This window comes from Apis mellifera, linkage group LG9 (assembly GCF_003254395.2).
Source record: "Apis mellifera strain DH4 linkage group LG9, Amel_HAv3.1, whole genome shotgun sequence".
Lineage (NCBI taxonomy): Eukaryota > Metazoa > Arthropoda > Insecta > Hymenoptera > Apidae > Apis > Apis mellifera.
The window spans coordinates 12,241,451-12,264,349 of NC_037646.1; the positions used below are offsets into that span (position 1 = coordinate 12,241,451).

Genomic DNA, 22,899 nt, shown 5'->3' on the forward strand with positions numbered 1-22,899 from the left:
GATTCGTGTCTCATCGCAAATCGATCGCGTGTCATCCGCGTCGACATTGAACGGCTACTTATTTGTTCTTCGAGTTCTAACTTGTTCGTCTTCGAGCGAGCAACCAGACCACGTTTCGTGTCACCCGTATTCGTTACATTTTTTCCAATTTTTCGATCGACCAGATTGCGAAAAATAACGTGGCTGAAAATTTATTTTTCAATAATATTCGCTTAAACGAGATAATTTCGCTATACTTTCCAAAAAAAAATATATTTAATCGGTGTGCACCGAGTGTGTCAATCGGGTTAAACGCGGAAAAAACACGAGAGAAACGCAAGCACGCAATATAAATTATTACAAGCCGTATTAGGACCTCATCGTTCGAAGCTTTTCTGCAGAGACACGGTAAGTGGGACATTCCACGTAAGTAGATTATAAATATAATAAGTATCTTCATATTAACGATATTGCGACTCGTTCAATTGCTCGTTTTTCGTTTCATAGAAAAAATAAGTGAAAGATTCTCGATCGAATCAATTCTTCCATTTTAGTCGTGTTCAATTAGAATATTGTTCCAAAATAAACATGTCACTCGGATGCTTGTTACGTATCAAATTTCTATTATTCGATTTGCCTTTTTTCTCGAACGATACGAGACGTAATCGTCGTTGAACGATTCCAAACGGGTATTCCAAAATTGATCATAAAATACGAATAGCGTAAGCTTCTCGTTTTCACGGATTTCGCGACTTTGCCACGCGATTTCGATCACAAACAACAAACACGCAGTAACGATGGGTATTTCGAGGCAGACGATACTTGCCTATTTCCGGAATAATATTGTAATCGAATAAAATATTAATCAAAGGGAATCGTATGAAATTTTAGGATGATTGGAAATGGTCCACGATATGAAAAATATCTTCTTTCGATCGGTGATTGAGAGTTCGATGAGATTAGTTTCGAGTCGTATTATAGTCGTATGTATCGTTAATTGAGCAGAGGAGAGATCGATACGGAACCGGGATAAATTAAATCGAATCTGTAAATGCGGACCAATTACCGAGGCTTTAGCTCCGCTTGTGCACTTAACTCGGCGTAATTTACAACCGACATTCCGTGTGTTGATGCTTTCGCGAGTCTGGTTTCACTTAATCTCCGAAGCTCGGATGCGTGCACACACTGGTCCACGAATAATGGGGTTAAAGATCTCGCGTTACGTTCGATAAATTTACCATAAACTTAGTGAAATTTCAATTTCGGCCAATTAGAATAATGGAACGCGTAAAAAAATAACAATCGACACTTTCAACGATCGCTTTATCGCGATTTTACAATAATTTCGCCTGTAACAGTGGAGATTAAACGAAATGTTATAGATAGAACATGATTTTAACTTTCGATTTCTTCTTTCGATTCGATGAAACGTATCGTGAATCGTACTCGATGTTCTTTATATAAGAATAACTCGCAACGAACGAAACGAAAAGGATTCTTTTGTAATTCGCTTATTTCTAATTTAGAGCAGAACCATTTAGAAAAACGTTTTAAAAAAATATATTCCGTATCGCTAAGAATTTCATTAATTTCCTTTCCTTTTTTCGACAAACATTCCATTCAAAAGTTGGGAAAGTTATTACACGATCGTAATACGGATAGTCGACATACTCGAATTTTTTTTTAAAATTAAAAATTTTAAGAGAAATAAATTATTCAAAAATTTGGAATAAAAATTCTAGAAGAAATTGATCAAAATATAAATTCGTGGCTCGACGAAGAAAAATATAGACGCGATGGCTAAAGGAAAATTGATTTTCTCGTAAGATATATGAAATTTTATAAATAACAAGGGGAAAAAGGAATAAAGAGACGAAAATTGATATTAAAAATGTTTGGAAGAATAAAAGTGTGTATATATATATATATATATATTTATAAATAAATATTAATTGCAATTATAGTTGATCAATCGTACGAAAACATAAGACTTAAATCTATGAAAAGGATATAAGATAAAAAAATTTGAATCATGAAGCGAATTATTTTTCTAATCCAACTAATCGAACGATAGATCATACGTAAAAGAGAAGGATAAAAATTTATCGAAAGAACGTTCTATTTTATAAATTACGTAGGAAAATTACGCGATGTATACATTTATAAATATAATGAACAATACTCGAATTATTTTGTCTGCAAAATCAATTTCGCACAATATTTATATAATCGAGGGAATAAAGGAGTAATATTTACGAAATGAATTGAAATTGAAATATATATACAAAATTATGTATAAAAATTTGGATAACATAGGAAAATTGTTAATTTTTCGTCAATTGAACGAACAAGTAAGAAGATAGGCAAAAAGGGAGGGGCAAAAAAGAGAGAATATAACATAACGAAGGAAAGTGACAGATCAAAGAGTATAAACAAATAATTGGCTAATAAATTGTCAAAATTTCTCGTTAGTCGATCAAATCTATCGGCTACTTTGGCCATTTCATCCGTTTCACGAGTGATCCTCCAGATTTAAAATGCGATTCCTCTTTTCGATTCAATATAAACGAATCAATCGACGATACAAAATATATTGGCTAACCATTAGGTATATTTGTACGAATCGTTTAAAAATGATTCGAAAAATCATAAAGCATCATCAAAAACGCGTAATTGGCGATGAAATATTTTACGAAAGATGAAAACGATTTTTGAAAACGATTCGAAAAAAAGATCGTTCGATTTCACGATTTCGATAAATATCATCAATTGCATTTCCACAATCCGTTGTTCTTCGCAATCCGATCGACTTTCCCCTCCTTCTCATCCTCCCGTCGCGACGTAATACGCGATGAAATATTTTGCCACGAACATCGTTAACGCGATCGTTTCAGAGGACTGGACACGAATAAATCCTCATTCTCGGACGGCACACACTTTCAATTAGTCCGGCTAATTGTCGACGATGATACGAGTGGACCGAGTGGTTTCACGTTTCAACTTGAGAAATTCTCGCATCTTCGTGGGATCCGTATCGTTGCCTATTTCTGGAGAGTTAGACCGATGCCTTCGTATCGTCGTCGGCGAAGGAATTATGTAAAAGGACCAATTGTTGCCAATTCACAGAGTTTATATAAACTTGTCGGGTGTTCTCGACGGACAACTATAGTGTTTTGTGCGTGGAAATCGCGTTGAGAACGGTGGAAACTCTTAGAACCGTGACCGGATCGTTACCGGGCAACAAGAAATAAGGTTCGAGGTTGGACCACGATCGTTATCGCGCGACTCGTTTCGCCAAAAGGATAGAAACTTAGCAGAGGTAGGATAGATCGATCGAATCAATTTTTCAAAGGATATTTTTCCACTTTGTCGCAGTCTATTACGCTCTACACAGACTTTCACCTATTACGCGAAATATTTGCGCTTTTTTTTGATAAATTAATCGAATAAACCGAGATAAAATCTGGGGTAAATGGAAATAATCGATCGTGTAAGAATAAACAGAATGATAAAAGCGAACAGGCGAAAATGATCAAAGAAAGAAGAAATGAAGAGAAATCGAATCATTTAAACGAGTTCAGGGCTGTTCGATGAAAAGAAAATTCGATTTGTTCGCCGTGTGGGCAAAGAAGTGTACGCGAGGCAGAGGTTCGTGGCAAATTGATTTTCGTCTATGTTCCCCCCTCCCCCCAGCACCTGGAATAGCCATACGCTGGCGAGAAAATAGGGATGAGGAAAAAATAAAGACGAAAGGGTAGCAAGTAAGCTAGTTAGTTAGCCGAGCTCGTCGTTATTCTAAAAAAAGCCCCCCTCCCTCCCTCACTCCCTCCTTCCCCCTCCCCCTTTGTAAGATAAATCGCATAATTTATGAAACCAGCTTCCGTATAATCCTCTGCAATGTTTGCAGGGGTGATTTGCTTCTGTTTCCATCGAGAACCCGTTCCACCGGCCGAGTTTTCCGCGTGGAAATAATTGTACCGCTCGCAAATCAACTCTGCTCTCCTTTCGCCAAAGAGAAACACGACCACCATTGGGATAGAGGGAAACAACTTCCTTGTTTCGTCCATGCGTTATCAATTTGTTAGTCACGCGAATCGGCCGCGATCCTCTATCTTCCTCATTTTTCCCTCCCCCCGAGTTTAATTAACTCGGACTTTTCTAAAAATTAAATCCCATATTTTGCTTCTCTCGGATAAAACAACTTTTTCTAAAAATCGGCCAACCCAAAAAACTTTCTTCCCTTCAAACTTTTCTGATATTTTTCTAATATTCTCTCTTTCGTTCTCTTTCGCAGAATTCTTGGTTAATTTACAACGTTATGTTGTTCGTTCGTTCCGTATATCTATTTTTCTCGAGTATCGATTTTTATATTTGATTTTTATATTTGATTTAAAAAAAGGAAGGAACGATACAGGGGGAAAAACAAAATAGAAAAGAGAATGTTTTGAGTAAAAGTTTGAATTACGAGTCCCATATTTTTCCGGCGGCTCGAAATCGGCACAAGTTTTTTTCACTCTCTTCGGTCAATTTTCCATTCAATTCGAGAACATTCTTCCATACGGATATCGATAACTTTTATTTTTCTTATTTTTTTGTTTTTCTTTTTTTTTTTTGCCCCACTCATTTTTATCCTTCTTTTACTTTCCTCCGTATTATACGAACAATAAAGGGGGATAGGCATTTATCCAAAATTCCTTTCCTGAACGTTATTAAAATCGTCCGTACATATACAAAATGCATATGTTCGGAAGTAATAGGAATTCGAATGATGCAAATTTTTATTTTACTTTAAAGAAAAATTATTTATAAATAGATATTGCTTATTAAATGTCATCCAATAAATATTATTAAATATAGTATAATCTAGTTATATTTTCACTTGTTCTATATTACATAAATTTATTATTTGATTGATAATTTTATAAAAAAAAAAAAAAGAAAAAAGAAAAATTAAATTGATAAAGATTTTTGAAAAAAAATTACCTTTTCGTTTTGGTATTACATATAAAGTTATGTAAACGGTATATCGTTCAGGCATAGTTTCATTTCTAATGCATTTGATCCCGATTTCGTTGACAATCGCGTGACGCTTTTTGCATCATCGATAAGAAACTTCCTTTCGAATTCGACGAAGAATCGAGCGTTGTGGTTACGAGTTAATCGCGGAGTAACAATCGCCGATTGATTTCCCCTTTTATTCATTGCTCTCCAACGAAAACAATATCGTGCGATTTGAAACAGAAACTTTTTAAAGAATTAAAATAAAAAAATAAAAAGAGAAGATCGTTTTATCATTCTTTAAATTCTGAAAAATATTTCTCCGCGATTTTACTTCCATTTTATTTTATTTTATGTTTTATTCTCCGTTTTACTACTTCTCCTATTTTTTTCCTTTTATATAAAAGATTTTTAAAAAAAGTTAAAATAACAAGAATTATCAATTGTGCTTTCACATCAGAGAAACATGACTCTTTTAACATCGAATACATCTTCTACGTATGACGTTTGAAAGAGAGGATTTAAAAAAATTAAAATAACGTAGATAATCGATGCATCGATACGTTTCTTATATTATAAAAATTCAAAGAAATAATAATATAAAATATACAGAAATAATATGGTCATATATTTCAAAAAATAGAAAGGAAAAATTTTTTATACTTATATATACTTTCTAACATTGAAAAGTAAAATCCTGAGAATGTAGAATTCATTACTTTATAAATAAAATTTTTATCTATGAAAAATATAATCGCAGCCAATTATTTTCATATTATTTCTTATAAACCGATATTAATTATACAATAATATTAAATAATAATGATCTCTTAAGTCTTACCTCTTTGAAGATTGCTGCAAAATAATTGGAAACTTTTTTCATGTCAACCATGACACGTTCGCATTTACTCTCCTTTTGAATAAAAATTTATTTATTTTCAAATAAATTCTCTTTTATTATATTATTCTTTTGTAAAATATTCAAATTCACAATGGTTGGGTAACAGCAGCAAAATCGTTTTTTCTTTATTCTCTTGACACAAATATTGATTACTCTACCGAATATTTAAAATAGAAAAATAATAAAAAAAAACTTACTTAATACGTTTATTGTATTCTTTAATCGGCGAATGAACACTGGCTTTAATTTCGCGTATACATTTATTATAATTAAATTTACTTAAAACTATTGTACTCGAAAATATTTAAAATACTACTATTACGAAACAAACACTGAATCTACTGACCACATTGCACGCAGTCACAATATAATCTGGAAATAAAATTGCATAAATAAAGAAAGGAGGATGTAGAAAAGAAAACAATATGTTTTCATATTTTTTTTCTTTTTTCTCTCGAATATTTGTTAAAAAAGATATTGTTAATAATAACATCTTGTGCACGTCATGTAGCGTAATAAAAATATTCGAAAATTTTTTCAAGATTTATATAAAAATCATGGATTATTTATATTAAAATATTTTAACACTATCATTTTGATAAAATGATTTCAATATATTTTTTTCAATATATAGTATAATAATTATGAATTACATAAAAATTATACTATGGTATAATTTATACAAATAGTAATTCAAAATAAAATATAAAAATACTTACATATACTTTTTTCTTCGATGCAAAAATTTAAACTTTACTTCTGCTCTGTGAATTGTCATCATGGCGTCCATATTGAAAATTTTTTTCCCGCTTAAAATAACCTCGGTAATCAGTTACATATCTAAAAAAGATTTAAAATAAATGTATAAAATTGAACCGATTTTATTAAAATAAAATAACAATTTAACTCGTATATTTTAAAAATAAAAGATAATAATACGAATCAATATTAATTCTAATAATCAAATACACAAATAAAAGAAATTGATCGAATTATTTTTCAAAAAATATATTATAATGATCAATTATAATGATCAAAAATAATTAAATCGAATAAATGAAAAAATAAAGTATAAAAAATAAAAAAATAAGTATCAAATGAATATTATATGATAAATTAGTCATACATCTAAAGCAAAGCGTCTAATCGTCGCGAATTTCGATTACAGAATGACACGTATGTTATGTTTAGAATTTCGGTAACTTGAGCGTAAAATCAAAACAAATACAGAAACGACACGCGAGTTAAACCCATGGAACATAATTATAATAAGAGAAATATATAAGAAATATATATGTGTAAATTATCTAGCTACTTTCATTTTTACGTGGATAAAAAGACAAAAGAACTTTAAAATAATTAAGTACCTATTATTATATATGTATTAAAATAAACAAAATCTTACGTTTAGACGAAAATCGTCGAATTATCTCTCAATTGTCGTGTGCGTCGTCAAAAACGTGTGTTACACGCCATCCCATCCACTTTTGATGCTTCAATCAAACGATAATCTGTCACAAATATATTTAATTTTGATATAATAATGAGTAAACAAACAGATATTACTTAAATCAGATTCAATTAACCACAATAGAATACTTTATACAATATAAATTTTACATAATTACGCACTTTTACCTACGAAACGAGTCCCATCACTACACTTTTCAACTGTAGACTGACGACATGCGCACAATGATGCGCACTGATTCGTTTTGCTACCAAGTTTTACCGGCTTTTTGATTGGCTAAAATGCTATTATTCTCTATCTGCTTTAGTGCGCGAAAATTAAACTGTAATATTTTAAAATAATTTCCAATAATTAATTAACCTTTCTAATTAAAAATATAATAAGAGTAAATTATTGTAATTAATTTAGTATAAAAATTATTCAAATTAGAAATAATTACCAATTAATTAAAATTAAAAAAAAATTTTTTAAATTTAATATATTATATATTTAAAAAATAAAAAATATAAATACAGATATTCACGCGTTTATATACATGTTATATACATAGAATGTATGTATAAGTTTCATTATTCTAAAAATTCATTTTACTAAAATTGTAAAACAAATTAATAGAAAGATATTTAATAGATCAATTTAAAACTAATTTTTAAATAAAATTTTAGATAATAAATTACAATAAATTATAAAATTTCAAGTTAAACGATATTACACTGAAAATGATAAAAGATCCACGTCGAATTCGACATCGAATTAATTATTTATAATTAATCGTAACATTAAATTTTTCGGAATCTTTTTCAAATATGCATATATAAAAATAATCGATTAATTTGAAAAAAAGAAAATTGAAAAACGTCTTTTTCGATTGGATTTTCTAGCAAAAAAAAAACACTGAACTATATTAAAAAACCACAATACTCTATACATACATGTAGTTATATATTATTTTTGCAACACGGTTCAAGCTTCAATCGTGTTGAATAAGGGGATAGACCTTATATCCGTTGGGGAGATTTAAACGACGAGGTCAATCAGGATCAATCGCGATGTAATTGAATCGTTCATCGTATAAAAGGATAAGCGATATCGCGAACGAGCCGATATATCGAGATATCCGTTCCATGTTTAATTTCTACTCGCATCAATCGTATCGCGAAACGAATGTTTCTGTGTTTTTATTTTTCAAAAAAATAGACGCAGATATATTGTCGATAGAATGATTAATCGCTCGCGTTAATTCGAGTAGTATGTAAAAAACTGTTTGTCAAAACAAAAGTGGAAATGTAACCAGAGAATATAAAACATCATACAAATTGTAGAAGAGTATACGAGAATTGATTTTTCTTTCAGCGATCGTTATGGTCATCGTTTCATCGATGTTTGCTCCACCACAATCATTCTTTTATACTCGTTCGAATTAGAAAGATAATCTCGAGAAATACGATTTAAAAACGCAATTTTGTATTCTCATCGAAAGGATTTTACGTGATGATCGAGAAAGTAAAAGGATAAACGGATTTTCTCTAATTAGTCAAAAGTTACAAGATTATCTAGATCAAAATGGGAAAGGTACAGTTCAAATCATTTGATATCGTTATGAATCTTTTATCCAATCATGATTTTTCACATATAACGTGAATATTTTCACATAATAAATTATACCTAATTGTATTAAATTTTTGTATGCTCTATCGCTATTTTGCATAAAAAGCGAGTTGAAACAAAATTAAATTAATTTTATTCAAGGCTATATTTTATTTATAATCGATTCTTTTCCTAGAGATAAACTATTCTTTCGAACATTCGAAAAATATCAATATTCAAATAATCAAATATCATGATTAAATTATAAATATTTCATAATTGAATCGTGCAACATTTCTTTTTGTCACGTTTTTTCTTTGAAGAAGATAAAATCGATTAGGTGACAAAGCGTAAGATGACAAAATCATAGACAAAATAGCACTGCAAGATTTGTATCTTTAACATTATCATATCATCTCATTAAATCTCTCTCTTCGTCGCTTCCACTTTTTTTCATACGATTTGCCTTACAAATATTATCTTTATAAACGGATTAAAATGGTTTCTCTATTCTATCTCTTCTATTCTCAAACTTTCCAATAATTATCCACTCTATCTTTTTATTTCATCCATTTTAAGCGTATTCATATTGCGATGAATAAAATACAATGATTTTTAAATCGAATCATTTATAATACTTTATCTGAAAACTAAATAAATAATAATAAAAAACGAAATACGGATAAACATTTTTATCCGAGTTTTATTCATTTCCTTCTTCTTTCTTTCACTACAGGGAATGTTTTTCTCAAGCGGAAAGCAACAAGTATACCAGCTATTCTTCATCCAAATCGTCCTAATTATAGTAATGGGGGCATTGATGACATATGGACCAGAAGCGAACGTTAATTTACTAAAGAATCGCACAGGTCGGTATATGTTTACATATCTACATCTACGTGAACTCATCGAATTTTAAAATTATCAAAATTCTGTCAATTTTTCCCTGATCGACTTTTTCCTTTTTCATGGAAGGAACGTTCATTTTTTTCAAAATTGATTTTTTTTAATAATTCTTCATAACAATAATTGACAAAAATTGATAATTGGTATTATAAATATTCGAACACTCTACAAGATATAAAATATATACTTTTATCTCAATAAACGAATAAATGGATAAGGAAAAATTCGCGGAAGAAAAAAATATTCCTTCGTATTTTCCTTCCTTGTTGATCCATTATTACCTAATTTTAAATAAATTATGAAGATGACGAAACGATTAGAAAAAGAGAAAAGAAAGAAATAGATGAAAAAAGCAAAACTACTTTCCTTTATCTACTTTATTTCTATATTAAAACTATAATAGTAGTAATAGTGAAAAGTATTTTACTTGCGATTAAAGCGAGTAAAAGTGAAAGGAAAAATATTCATTTACGTTTGGCATGGTCGAATTTCGATGTTAAATCGAAGAACAAAAGATCGAAGGAACCGGGAAGGAAGAGAAGAACGTTTCCGATTTTCAGCGAGATGAGAATAAAAGGAGAAAAGGAAAGATATCCTCTGGCATGATCTCGTGGAATTCATAAAATTTGCCCAACATCGAGCGTGCACACAACCGAAGGAGTAATTAAACTTTCAGGCGAACACGGACGGAAACACATCAAGAAGCCGGATACAAACCCGTTACTAGTTTATCCGAGTGAGTAACGAATTTACTTAATTCTACATTTATACATTTCTACATTTATACCTATAAGAAATGAAATAAGACGATAAGATTTGTCCTTACTTTATCTAATAAAAAATATAAAATGAATCGTAATCGGTCGATTTTGATGTCGAGATTTATTACTTCTCGACTCTCGCATACACTTTGAGAACGTGCAAGTATGCAGAGTGTTAAATTCTACGTAACGAGCTTAAAATCTTCTTTCATAAAAACGCTAATTCCAACGCTATGGGTAATTTGTTTCTTTTTCATTTCGAATCAAATTTTTAAAATTTCATTCGTTCTTTGATGCTGGAACGCTTATTCGAGACCAACTTGAATCATTAGACACTTTATCGTTTAAAGAATTTAAATATGAAGAGAGATGAAAGTCAAAGTTTAATGAAATTTAAATATAAAAATTTAATCAAACGCTTTTGAGTAATATCGTACGTGAAACGTTTAAATTGGAGACAATATTTTAAATAAATCAATTTATTACAAATATTAACGACGTGTATTCGACATATATCATTATGCATCGAATAATAAATTTTTTAAACAATTTATCAGTTAATAAAATTTCTAATGTGTCTTCATCGAAAAAAAATATAAATATAAGTAATTATCCACATTTGATGATACGTGATGTGATCAAAGCAAAAAGATTAAAATTCAATTAATTCAATTATCGAAATTCGTTTTCAAATTTGAGGAATTGCGTTAAATAAAAAGTAATAATTGTCGATGCGAAAAATAAATATTATAAATACAAATTATACAAAATAATAATTATAAATTATTATGAAAGTTTATTATAAAACATATTTACATAAAAGAATCGTAAATCGGTCAAATTTATTTCTCCTATTAAATCAGAAATAAAAATGAAAAACGAAACGACTCGTCTTTTCTTCTATCGTGCCAACAATTCGTTCGAATTCGTTAGAATGTTTAGTCACTCGGTAGAATAAATACGCGATATGCGTGAAAATACGAGATCAAAAGATCAAAGGTCTGACCTTTTTCGTTCCTTCGAAGATCGCATCGATTTCGAAAAAAATGTTCACAGTAGTTCGATTCACGGTGCATCGTATATCACGCAGAATCACGCGAATCGAGTGTCGTACCAGTTACAATTCCTCCTCTATAACCAGATTCGGAGAAAAATAGATTCCTTTCTCTTCGTTTTCTTCTTTTTCTTCTTTTCCCTTTCATTCGTTTATATTTATCTTATATCCTATATTTTTTTATAATAATTAATGGAATGGAAGAAAAACGTATATATATACTTGAAAGAGAGAAAGAGAGAGATAAGTGGTTCAAATATAACGCAATACCTGAATTGAGAATCCATCGTGAAAAGTAAAAAAATTTTGTCTCCTTCTATCGAAAGAAATCGAAAAAACCAATTGAATTAGCAGTTTGAGTATTCGCGACAAACATCCACTTTCCAATTTCGATCGATTTTCGAAGAAAATTAAAAAAGGGGGAGGAAAAATCAAGGTTGTGGCGAGGTGACGAAGAAAGAGAGAGAGAGCGTTAAATAATTTGGCGAAAAATAAACTTTTTCGCGAGGAGAAACGGAATACACGATGGACGAACGCATGACAATGAGGGGTAAGCCTATCGCACGCGATCCTGCTCCTCTTCATCCAAAGTTTCTTTTTCTGCGGTTTTTTGGCCACGTTCGATTACGCCCTCGAGGCGGACGCCAGTAACAGGCAGAACAGCCACTCGCCTCATCTAAATGGAAAACCGACTTCTTTGCCGGTCACGTACACACGTAAGTTCTTAGTAGACTCGATCTTTTTCAACGGGGACTTCCTTCCTTCTTCTTCATCTTCTACCACCTCTATCTTTTACCTCGCTCTTTCTTCTTTTTCCAAGTTTTTTTAAATCTCTCTTACGATATATTTTCTCCTTTCTCCATTCTTTCCTTGGAGAAATCTTTTATCTTATCATATTATCTTATCACCGTTTCGTGATTTCGAAACACTATGCTTCCATTCATCTTCTTCCTTCATTTTTTTTTTTTCCTCGATCGGATGGAATCATATCTATTCGCTATGTATCTTTTCCATAAAATTTAACGCGAAAACGTTTGCATTCGAAATAAGCAAATGATCAAATGGTGTAAAATCGTAAAAGATCAAAGAAGGAAAAGAATCGAAAATATCCTACTTTCTTTCCACTTTATTCGATCATTATTTCGCACACGTTTTCGACTTTATTAATTTTTACTTTCTTCTTTAGCCTAGTTTTAACGACATCTTTATTCTTATGCTTTTCTACGATTCTAATTTTTCCTTTTGTTTCTTTTCTCTTCTCTTTTTTTTCTTTTCACACATTCGTTTCATTCTCTCTCACTCACTTTCCCTCCTTCCTTATCTCATCATTCTATAATCCTTTATTCTTCATTTTATGTTTCTCTTCTCTCCTTTCTTTCTTTAGTTTCATCCTCTTCTTTGCCCGCCATTTTATTCCTTTTCATCTTTGCAAATTGAAGCCAAACTACGCATTTCCCTTCATTCCTTTGCAAATTTCCTCGTCAACCTCTATAAAGAACGTCGGATAACAAAAGAACCCGAGAAAAAATGAGCAGTCGAAAGATGGGGAGACAGATAGATATATATGCGTGCGTAATGTATATTCCAGGAAATTCGCGTATGCCTGAGGAAGGATGCAAAGAGACGACGTGTTAGGATAAAGTGCTTATTTACTTAGTATATTAAAATAGTGTAGTTACATCAAAAACCTCTTCGTAAAATACAGCTTGCGTTATGCTCCAAGAGAATTGCGTTGCATTGTCATTTCTACAAATTGATCTCTTCACTTTTTTTTTTCGTTATCTATGGAATATTTTTATCGAATCTCATTATTGGAATAAGATGTTGCTCGGTTCATAATCTAAAATTCTATTTTAGGTGTATTTCAAAATGTAGTATCTTCTCAACATTAACGTTAATAAATATCTTTTAATTTTAAAAATAATCGAGATTCCCGGATAAATAACTAGATCATCATCTATAAATGATAATCTACTGTAATGTATTTTTAAATAAAAATGTATCCGATAATAATTGTTCATATTATCGAAACATATTCGTTAATTCGAAAGAATTGCAAGTTTCATAAAAGCTGTGAAAATTGAACGTATTTCTAAAGAATCGACGAACATATTCTATGAAACTAAAGTCTTGTCCTGGTCTAGTCGTTGAAATGGGAATTCGTAGAGGAAAAGAGATTTCTTAAGATAACTAAATCTTTAGAGAAACAAAAGAATGAAATTTCTAAGGGCGTCTAGGAGCGAAACACACCGTATTGTTTTAAAATTTGAAGCAATTCTTTCTTTATAAAACTAATTTCTCTACAACATCGTACGGAATCGCTTCGAGATCGCTTTGTTATCGCTCATTGCACCACGAATCAGAGTATGATAACGAATAATAAAATATGTAAAAGTGAAAAATTGATATAAAATTCGCCAATAATCGAACGATAATAACGGTAAAGCATTACATTCGCAAATGTAACAGAGACGGGGTATCTCGCAAATTTTCAGGGTGGAAATTTCAAGGAACAACCCGAATGAGCACATGTTCAACATTTTAACCGGTGGAATCTGAATTTCAAAGTGATACCTGGCGTAGATTACAAAACCAGTTTTGCAGCTAGTGGCATAATTGTCGCTCCCTCCTAATCTCGTTACTTCTCAAAGATTATAAATTTTCAGTGGGTTTCGCGTTTTCTCGTGGAAATTGGTTTTCAAATTTTCTTTTTATGGTAATCAAAATTGTCAAGGAAAAATGATATCTGCCAACGATACGAAAATCTAGATGTATATTATTGGTTTTTTTTTCATTTAGCTGAATATAAACGTCAGCTCGTTTTTAAATAAAGATATAAAATAAGTTGTTCCAAAATAAATTATATTATATTTTATTTTTATTTTTCTTTTTTATATATCTTAAAATATATTTAAAATATTCTAGGATCAAAGATTGAAGTAATAAAAAAAAAATGTTCAAAAAAAAGTTAAAATAAATAAACATCTATCAAATATCTTTGCGTTTTAAGTTTTTTTTTATCAATGAAATTTTCAGGAAGAAAATGTGGAAATCGGGCAACTTTTGAATAAATAATTCGATAATCGATGAATCTTAATTATTCAATCGAGTCATGTCATTCATCAATTATCTTTAGTTTAAAAATCGATTAATACGATTTCGCTGAAACTTTATCGTTATTGATTCTTTCCTTTTCGAAAATTATTATTTCATAGATGTGAATCAAAAAAATCAACAATCATCGAGTCTTTTCTCTCTCTCTCTTTCTTTCTTTGTTCCTCTCTTCGAAATAAAAATAACGATATAATGACGACATAAATAAATTATATGAACACTGAATCGAATAATTTCGAATGAAGTTAATAGCTTTTCGCAACATAGATTCTTTTTTCTTTCCCATTTTTATAATTTCCACTTTATATTTTTTTATATTTCGTTTTATATTTTTCCCTCCTTCTAAAGAGGGATTTACACAAATAGATTCGCAATGAATTTTTCCCTCAATTTTTCGCTTAATCCTAAAAGTGCTTCTTTATCGATATTTATTCGTATTTATTTCACTAATAATAATTTATATACGTACAAAAATGCAATATTTTTTAATTTTAATTTTTTAACGCCTCGATCTATCGATAAATATATTTACGCGTACTTATTTCTATCTGAAATTAAGTTATGAAATATTCTATTGAATTTTTACTCAACTCCTCGATCATCAATTAACAGCGTATAAATTATTGGTGAGCAACGCTACGATACCTATTAAATCATAAATTATAAATAAATTTATGATTTAATCGCGAATAATAGGAATACCTGGATCGATGGAAGAAATTCTTACTCGATTCAAGAGATGAGAAAAACACGCGTATAAAGAGAATATTATTAATTCATGGCCGATGATTACGTATATTAAACGTACGTAAGATCGATTCGTTCGATTCGAAACTTTATTCCCCGGAACGAGTTAATTTTTGTCGCATCGTCGACGATGTTCGACGAGAGAAATCCCATCACGCAATCGTTATCGGCCCGCTATCTCCGTTTTGCCCGCAAAAACGATGACCCGGATCAGCCCGATTTTCCGGTTATTATGCATTCACGTTGAACCAGTGACACTCGGTGATGGATGAGTCTCGGAGCGAAGCGTCAATTATCTGTTTCAGGCCAAATTCTAAGACGTCTATAGCTTTTCCAATGATTTACGAACATGTTTGATGGAAGAACGACCGGTGCGTCGTCTCCTGATCCAACCGTTTTTCGCGTTTCATCTATTTCCGCTTAATTTCGCTAACGGGTGAGAATTTAACTAAAACGATCGATTAGAATTAATCCATCGGCGAGGGGTTACAATTTCTCTCTCTCTCTCTCTCTCTCGTCACGAGATAAAGCGACGCGCTAGAAAAGAATCGAATTTTTCATCATAAAAATTATACTCGAGTATCGAATGATTATCTATTCATGCCGAACCTCTTTCCTAGATACGAAGACACATCAGAAGTGATAAAATGTTTATTCAAATTTCTCGCTAATAACTTTATTTTCGAAATAACTCGAAATACAGGGAAAACAAAAGGAAATAAATTCATAGTAGAAATGTTTAAAATTGCATCGAGAATTATCTCTATCTGTAATAAAAATAATATATACGTATATATTATAACCGGGAAAAAAAAAGAGCCAACGAGTCATATTACAAATACAAAAAACTCATTTCAGATTCGAATTATTGTTTAAACGATTATTGTTTAAACGACAAATGCTTTATGCAATTGGATTATTCGTTTCGCGAAAGAAAGTTCCGATTGGAATCGGAGCCGTAATTACGGAGCTGATCAATTAACAGCGATTAACACTGATCTCGGTCGAATAAACGAGCAAGCCGATTAACCGCACGCGAGTCATGCATGCGCTCTTACAAACAGCTTTCTCTCTTCTCCCTTTGTGCGTACGTGCCGATTTCGGGCCACCGTTAAAACGGTTCAGTGTATCAAGATGTCCACGTGATGATCTGGATCGGATTCGGCTTCCTGATGACGTTTCTAAGGAGATACGGGCAGAGCGCTGTCGGACTCACCTTCCTTCTAGGCGCCATTCTTGTCCAAGTTGCCATCATCTGCGAAGGAGTGATGAACATTCAGAAAGATAACAAATCTTACTTATCATTGAGAAGGTAGGATGATAATTTCTTTATGCGTAATTATACGTCGTACAAGCGTTTTTCGTATAACGAAAAATAACTTTACGATATAAAACTCTTCGTTCAATTTCTGATTTCTATTGGCAAAAAGTTAAACGTGCGATAAATTTGTTTGTCCAAAAGACGATTGATTTGTAAAAAAAAAAGTCGAAAAGACATTGCTATATTAACTTCTTAATAAAATGTTAATTCTTCAAAAACAAAGAATCATCTTTAAAAATTTCAACTTTTTGAATAAGTAATATAAGATAATTATTTTAGAAACCGGCTGGTCTCGTAAATCGGCGATTACGCGGTTAATTCCATCGGAAACTTTCTCCAACGAATATAGTTGACGAAGCGTTTCGTTGAAATAATTAAACGGAAACTTTTGTCCTAAAATTGATGGAATCTAAATATTTTAATAGCAAACTCGTAAATTAGACGATTCGATTACTTTTTCCTAATTCAACAGGATTGTTTGAACCAGTGAGCGATGAAACGATAAATGGTGATTGGTTTCCCCTACTTATAAATAGATACATAATGATATCGAAAATTTTCATAACAATCTGAAAAAAAGAAAGAAGAAAAAATACGATGGTTAAATAAAATAAATTGTAAATTTTGAAAAATTTTGAAAATTTTTAAAATCGTACCATCTTTTCACGAGTTATATTCTCTTAGTACAAAAATACAAAAGTATCTGACAGTGGTAAAAGTTTTCGCCCGAATTAACAATTTTATGTCAAAGAAATATAATTTGACTAGAGGAAATGACGTGCGATTATTTTTAAAGAAGATCCAATTTGCTCTTAATTTATAATATACGTAAGAATTTGTAATGTCAAACAAGAAGAAATATCACGCGAGAAAGATAGAAAATAGTGCCATTAAGTTCGCTCGAAAACGCAAATATTGAAAATTAATTAATTATTAATTTATATTAAAAATATATACACTTTTATATTTATATCTCAAAATTTTAAAATCTTGAACAAAAATTTTTTTCGCCGATCGATTTTAACGTTGTTATTGAACTCAAATATCGAGTAAATACTATCTTAAGAAATACGTTTTGAAAAATAAAAGAATCGTCGTTCGATAAGTATCGATAACTTCTATATGGGATATCGTGATCAAATATAATTTATGGATATTTTTCATGGAAGAAGAGTGAACGATTAAAAATTGTCGAAAATATTAAAAGAAAGAGAAGAAAAAAAGAATAAAATAATAGATTCGTACGTAGCGAAGTCGAACGAACGAGAAAAATATAAATATTATACTCACGGTTAATCGATTCAACAGGCTGTTCCTTGATAGCTAGTCGAAAACGCGAATCCATGTTACGAATACTGATTTCGAGTTAGTAAACTCATAACCAGTTAATAACGATAAACGCATCGATATCGAGGCATATCGATCGACTCACGTGATCATTTTCAGTCTGCTCAGCGCGGATGTTGCAGTTGCCACACCGTTGATATCCATGGGCGCTCTTCTCGGTAAGACGACCTATATGCAACTCGTGTTCATGGGCATCGTTGAACTGATCATGTTCACCGTGAACAAGTACGTGGGTGAGCATCTGCTGATGGTAAGTTTACGCTTTCTTCCTCGAAGGCAAAAAAGCGTGTTTATCACGCTCGATTTTCGGGCATCGCTGAAAACAAACGTTCGAAATTGAACGATGAGCGAGGTGCAGAAATCGAACGGGATAGAATTTTAAATTTTAAATTTTTTATGGAGTGAAAACAGATGAAAAAAAAAAGAATAAAAAGAAAAGTTGTTGATCGATTTAAAACTATACCAAAATAAATATTAAATTATGTTAAATCGAACAAGTTTTTAATCTTTATTATAATATATTCGATAATTGCCGAGATATCGAGGAAAATGTATACGAAATACTTACATACTCTTTTTAATATCATAATTCTGAGAATTTCTTCGAAATTCAAAAATTTAATTTACGCATCGGTATCGATTTTATTTTGAATTCTAATTTTTGATTTGAACAAACCGTTGAATCGCACGTTAAGATTTATAAGATTTATAATCAATTTATAAAAAAGAAACAGATATATTATAAATAATAAGTTAATAGATAATTAATATATGAATGGATACGTTATATCATAAAGATTCATGTTGGAATAATTGTCTTATTACGTTTCTTGATACAATTTTTCGCAGACCGTCGATGCTGGTGACAGCATGTTTGTCCATACATTCGGAGCATATTTCGGACTTGCCATTAGTTTCGTATTCGGGATGAAGGAAAAACGCAAGGAGCATCATCTCGAAGGACCATCTTACAATTCCGATATTTTTGCCATGATTGGTTTGTTCTTTCTTCTTGTAATTTGCAAAATTTTGACTCGAAATGTTTACGCGAAACAAAGGATATCTGTACAGCAACGGGAATATACGTAAATAGGAAAATTTTTACAATTTATTTATATTTGTGCATATAAATAGCACAAAAATAATTTACATTTTTTATATACACAATACACTCTGTATTATAATGTAGAATGTATAAGAATAATATAAGAATATAAGAATATAAGAATAATATAAGAAAATTGAACTTTTCATTCTTATATTTTTATATATGTGTGTGTATGTATAATGAATCGAATTAAAAATTCCCATTTACTTATATGCTCGCAATTATATACATGTATCCTTTCGTTCTTAGATCCTCTGTTTTATTTAAAGCCTAGAAATATTGAAAGAAAGATGATAAATTTTGGGAAGAAAAATATGATAAAATTTTCGACGAAGCGAAGATCTAAGATTCTAAGTTATTGAAATTCAATTGGAAGCAACTTTCTGGAATACGTTCTCGAATCGTTTTCGAGATAAATTGAAACATTGGTACGACGACGATCGAACGTGAAACGCAAAGAGCAAATAGTATTTACACGTGTTCGCGGGAGAAGCAAAGAGAATGAACGGTGGAGAAAACTTGGTTTGTCCCGACAGGTACGATATTCCTATGGTTGTTCTGGCCATCGTTCAACAGTGCCGCTCTCGAAGGAGACGATCAGCAAAGGGCCATTATAAACACCCTTCTCTCCATCTCGGCCAGCTGTGTGATCGCATTCGCGACCTCCGCCCTAGTCTCCAAGGATAGTAAATTCAACATGGTGCATATACAGAACTCAACGTTGGCCGGCGGTGTAGCTATCGGCACCGCAGCAGGTACAAGACGATCTAATTAATCGGAGATTTACATTGTACGATATCTCGTCTATGCGTCTAACCGGTCGACATTTTCTAAATAAACACAGGCATGATGTGCCAACCGGTCGGTACTCTGATCGTAGGCGCTCTGGCTGGATTACTCAGCGTGCTCGGCTACAAGTATATCACGGTAATTCCATCCTTTTTTTATTCGCTCTCGTTATAAATGCGTATCAGTCTTTTCCGTCCAAGGGAAAAAAATAACGTTCGTTAAATCAGTAATGATATCTTCGAACAGTCTGACAATAGAATGTATTCTTAAACATTTTCTTTTCGTGTTATAGTTTCTCCTTCGCAGAACGAATAACTCGCACATGATTTAGCGGAACGAAAATTCGTGGAAAACCGATAAAACGGAAAAAAGTTTTTTGATCGTCCATATGATTCATTCGTGATAAATCGTCTTCTATAACCCGTAATTCTATATTCTTTATATATACTTCTATATACTTTCTTCCGGTTTCCTTCGATTCTTACTTTTTCGCGGTGCAAAAAAATTTTCGTTCACACGGTTTTTTCACCATTTCAAATCTCTTCCCTATGTTTTTTATAATATCAATCCGATAAATGCGTATCGTTTATTATTTGAAATCAATTTATTTAAAAAAAAAAACTTTTAGATTAGCCGAATATTCGAGCGGTACATTGCACGTGCATACATTCCTTTTTATAAAATGAAATCTTTTCATATTGACAGTGATAGTTTACTTGGAAAAACAGAGAGAGCTTTTGTCCATTATGAAAATGTTGGTATATCATTTACCGAAGAATCGGACGGACCTACTTTCTTCCTGCTTGAAAGAATTTTATTAAATCTCGTTTAATTTCGAGAATCCAGAGGATGAATAAGTAGCTCACTTGGGATAAGATAAATTCGTATTTGGTTTAGATCCAAAATACTCGACGAGATTATACGAAACAAAGGTAGTTGCAAGTTCCAAGACTCGTCGCATCGATTCATTCTACCGTGGTAGCTCTTAGGTTCGTGGATACGTCATTAATTAAAGGATTCGCGTCAAGACGAATTATTAACCGCACAGTCCTCTCCTTACGAAACTCCGACTTTCGGCAGACCGCTATTACGCGAACGACTCACGAAACCATAGCGTATCCCAATGTTTAGTATACTTAAAGATAGGAACGTCAAATTAAACGTTATCGAAATATATTCTATCAAGAGTGTTAAAAAAGAGCAAAAATTAAAAAATTACGATTCTTTTTTCCAATTCAATTAAATGAAATTTCCTTATAGCAATTATTTTTTCGTTTCTTTTTTTAGCCACTGATCCAAAAGCATCTTAAGATTCATGATACTTGTGGAGTGCATAATCTCCACGGGATGCCCGGTATTCTGGGTGGCATTTTCGGCGCATTGATGGCTGCCCTTGCCACTGAAGCCTCTTACGATTATTCCCTTTACGAGGTATCTAAACTTAATAAACTTCTACTTCGTAACTCAAGATTAATCGTCAATCGATACTTTTGATCTCGCGAGATCATAAATATCATAGCGATTAATTTTATCTCGATTATACGAAACGTATTTTCAATGTCATTGGATTGATTTCGATGAAATTCGAATTAAAATATGAAAACAAAAATTTCGTTACAAGTTTGATTAAAAATTATGATCGATCTTTCGTGTATCATCGTTTTATTATTAAATTTGTGTCTTATTATTTGTCGTTAGATCTTTCCGGCGCGAGCACCAAATTCTGAAACAAAGTTGGCCGAAATGAGGGACAATTATGGTATATCTGCCGGATTGAACAGGACAGCTGGACAGCAAGCTGCTTATCAATTATTAGCTCTCGTAATTACACTAGGAATCGCTATCGTCTCTGGATTAATAACGGGTAATCATTTTTTTTTTCTCGATCATCCGATGAGATTTTCAAATAAATTGCATAATTTTTCGTCAATTTCTACTTATTATTAGAGTGGAAAAAAAAAAATAAACTTGCGTTCATTTTATAAAATCTTCTCCTTTTTTTTTCCATTTTTTTTTTTTTTTTTTTTCTTAGAAGGAAATACACATTTTGGAAATGTAAATTTATGCAATATCTCATTTTCGGATTGCATCAACCTCGTACCGAGTTAAATGGGTAAATTGTTATGTAGGTTTAATCATGCGTGTATTAATCTGCGGTTCCATTTCCGAAGAGCAAAAATTTGATGATGAAGCTCATTGGGAATTGGAAGAGGAATCTTTGCAAGGATCAAAAATTAAAGAAAGCAACAGTTGTAGTAATGACCAATTACCAATGGGTCATATGTAAGACGGATTCTTGTTCAATCAACAACGGCAAAAGTATTAGATGTGCACGAGAATGAAAAAGAAAAAGATATTGTAATTTTTGAACCTTGAAAAAAAAACCTTGTACAATTTATTAAACGATTATTATATTAAACGTTGTAATATTAAATGCATATTTATCGATGAAATAATTGTTGCATGCGAAATTGTTTATGCATTCAACAGGTAGCAGTTAGATATATTAAAAGAGAGAAAAATCAATATTATAGAAAACGAAACATATGAAATAAAATAATTATTTTCAAACAGAATATATACAGAGAAAAAAAAGCGAGAAATTCAACAATGTACAGTATCCAACTTTTTTCTCATTTTTTATTCATATTTTATATATATATATATTTTTTTTTCTTTTTTATAAAACTCTGTAAATTTATCGTTAAATTACTTGTAAAGAGAAATTGCACAATGCTATTCACCGAATCGTCTAGAATGTTAAAAGAACTTTTTACAAAAAATGGATAGATCAAGAATAATCTTTTAAACAGCTT

At 31.3% G+C, this 22,899-nt stretch overlaps 1 protein-coding gene and 1 long non-coding RNA gene across 11 annotated transcripts in view; one reads left to right on the forward strand and one right to left on the reverse strand.

Annotated features, from left to right (window-relative positions):
• LOC102654831 overlaps positions 1-7,720 on the reverse strand; it is a 158,365-nt gene extending 150,645 nt beyond the window's left edge. The window contains exons 1-5 of one of the 2 annotated variants that reach the window (XR_003305361.1): positions 7,511-7,720; positions 7,284-7,389; positions 6,598-6,718; positions 6,076-6,250; positions 5,819-5,890 (exon numbers count right to left, since the gene is read on the reverse strand). This is a non-coding gene — a long non-coding RNA (uncharacterized LOC102654831). The remainder of the gene's footprint in view (positions 1-5,818; positions 5,891-6,075; positions 6,251-6,597; positions 6,719-7,283; positions 7,390-7,510) is intronic. The other variant, XR_001704231.2, reaches the window with a different exon arrangement.
• LOC551604 (Rh-like protein) lies at positions 217-22,639 on the forward strand. Of its 9 annotated transcripts, none has more exons than XM_006567325.3 (12): positions 3,032-3,298; positions 8,703-8,921; positions 9,673-9,805; positions 10,519-10,578; positions 16,644-16,830; positions 18,286-18,436; positions 19,036-19,183; positions 19,831-20,049; positions 20,139-20,221; positions 21,371-21,514; positions 21,782-21,947; positions 22,213-22,595. In XM_006567325.3, the coding sequence occupies exons 2-12, from the start codon at positions 8,913-8,915 to the stop codon at positions 22,368-22,370; spliced, it is 1,458 nt and encodes a 485-aa protein (XP_006567388.1). In that variant the 5' UTR covers positions 3,032-3,298; positions 8,703-8,912; the 3' UTR covers positions 22,371-22,595.
• The last annotated feature ends 260 nt before the right edge of the window (positions 22,640-22,899 follow it).

Bases quoted from the DNA above. Each gene is read 5' to 3' on its own strand.
- LOC551604 (XM_006567325.3), top strand. The intron at 16,831-18,285 runs GTAGGATGATAA...GATCATTTTCAG, and splicing joins TCTTACTTATCATTGAGAAG to TCTGCTCAGCGCGGATGTTG. The intron at 20,050-20,138 runs GTACAAGACGAT...AAATAAACACAG, and splicing joins AGCTATCGGCACCGCAGCAG to GCATGATGTGCCAACCGGTC.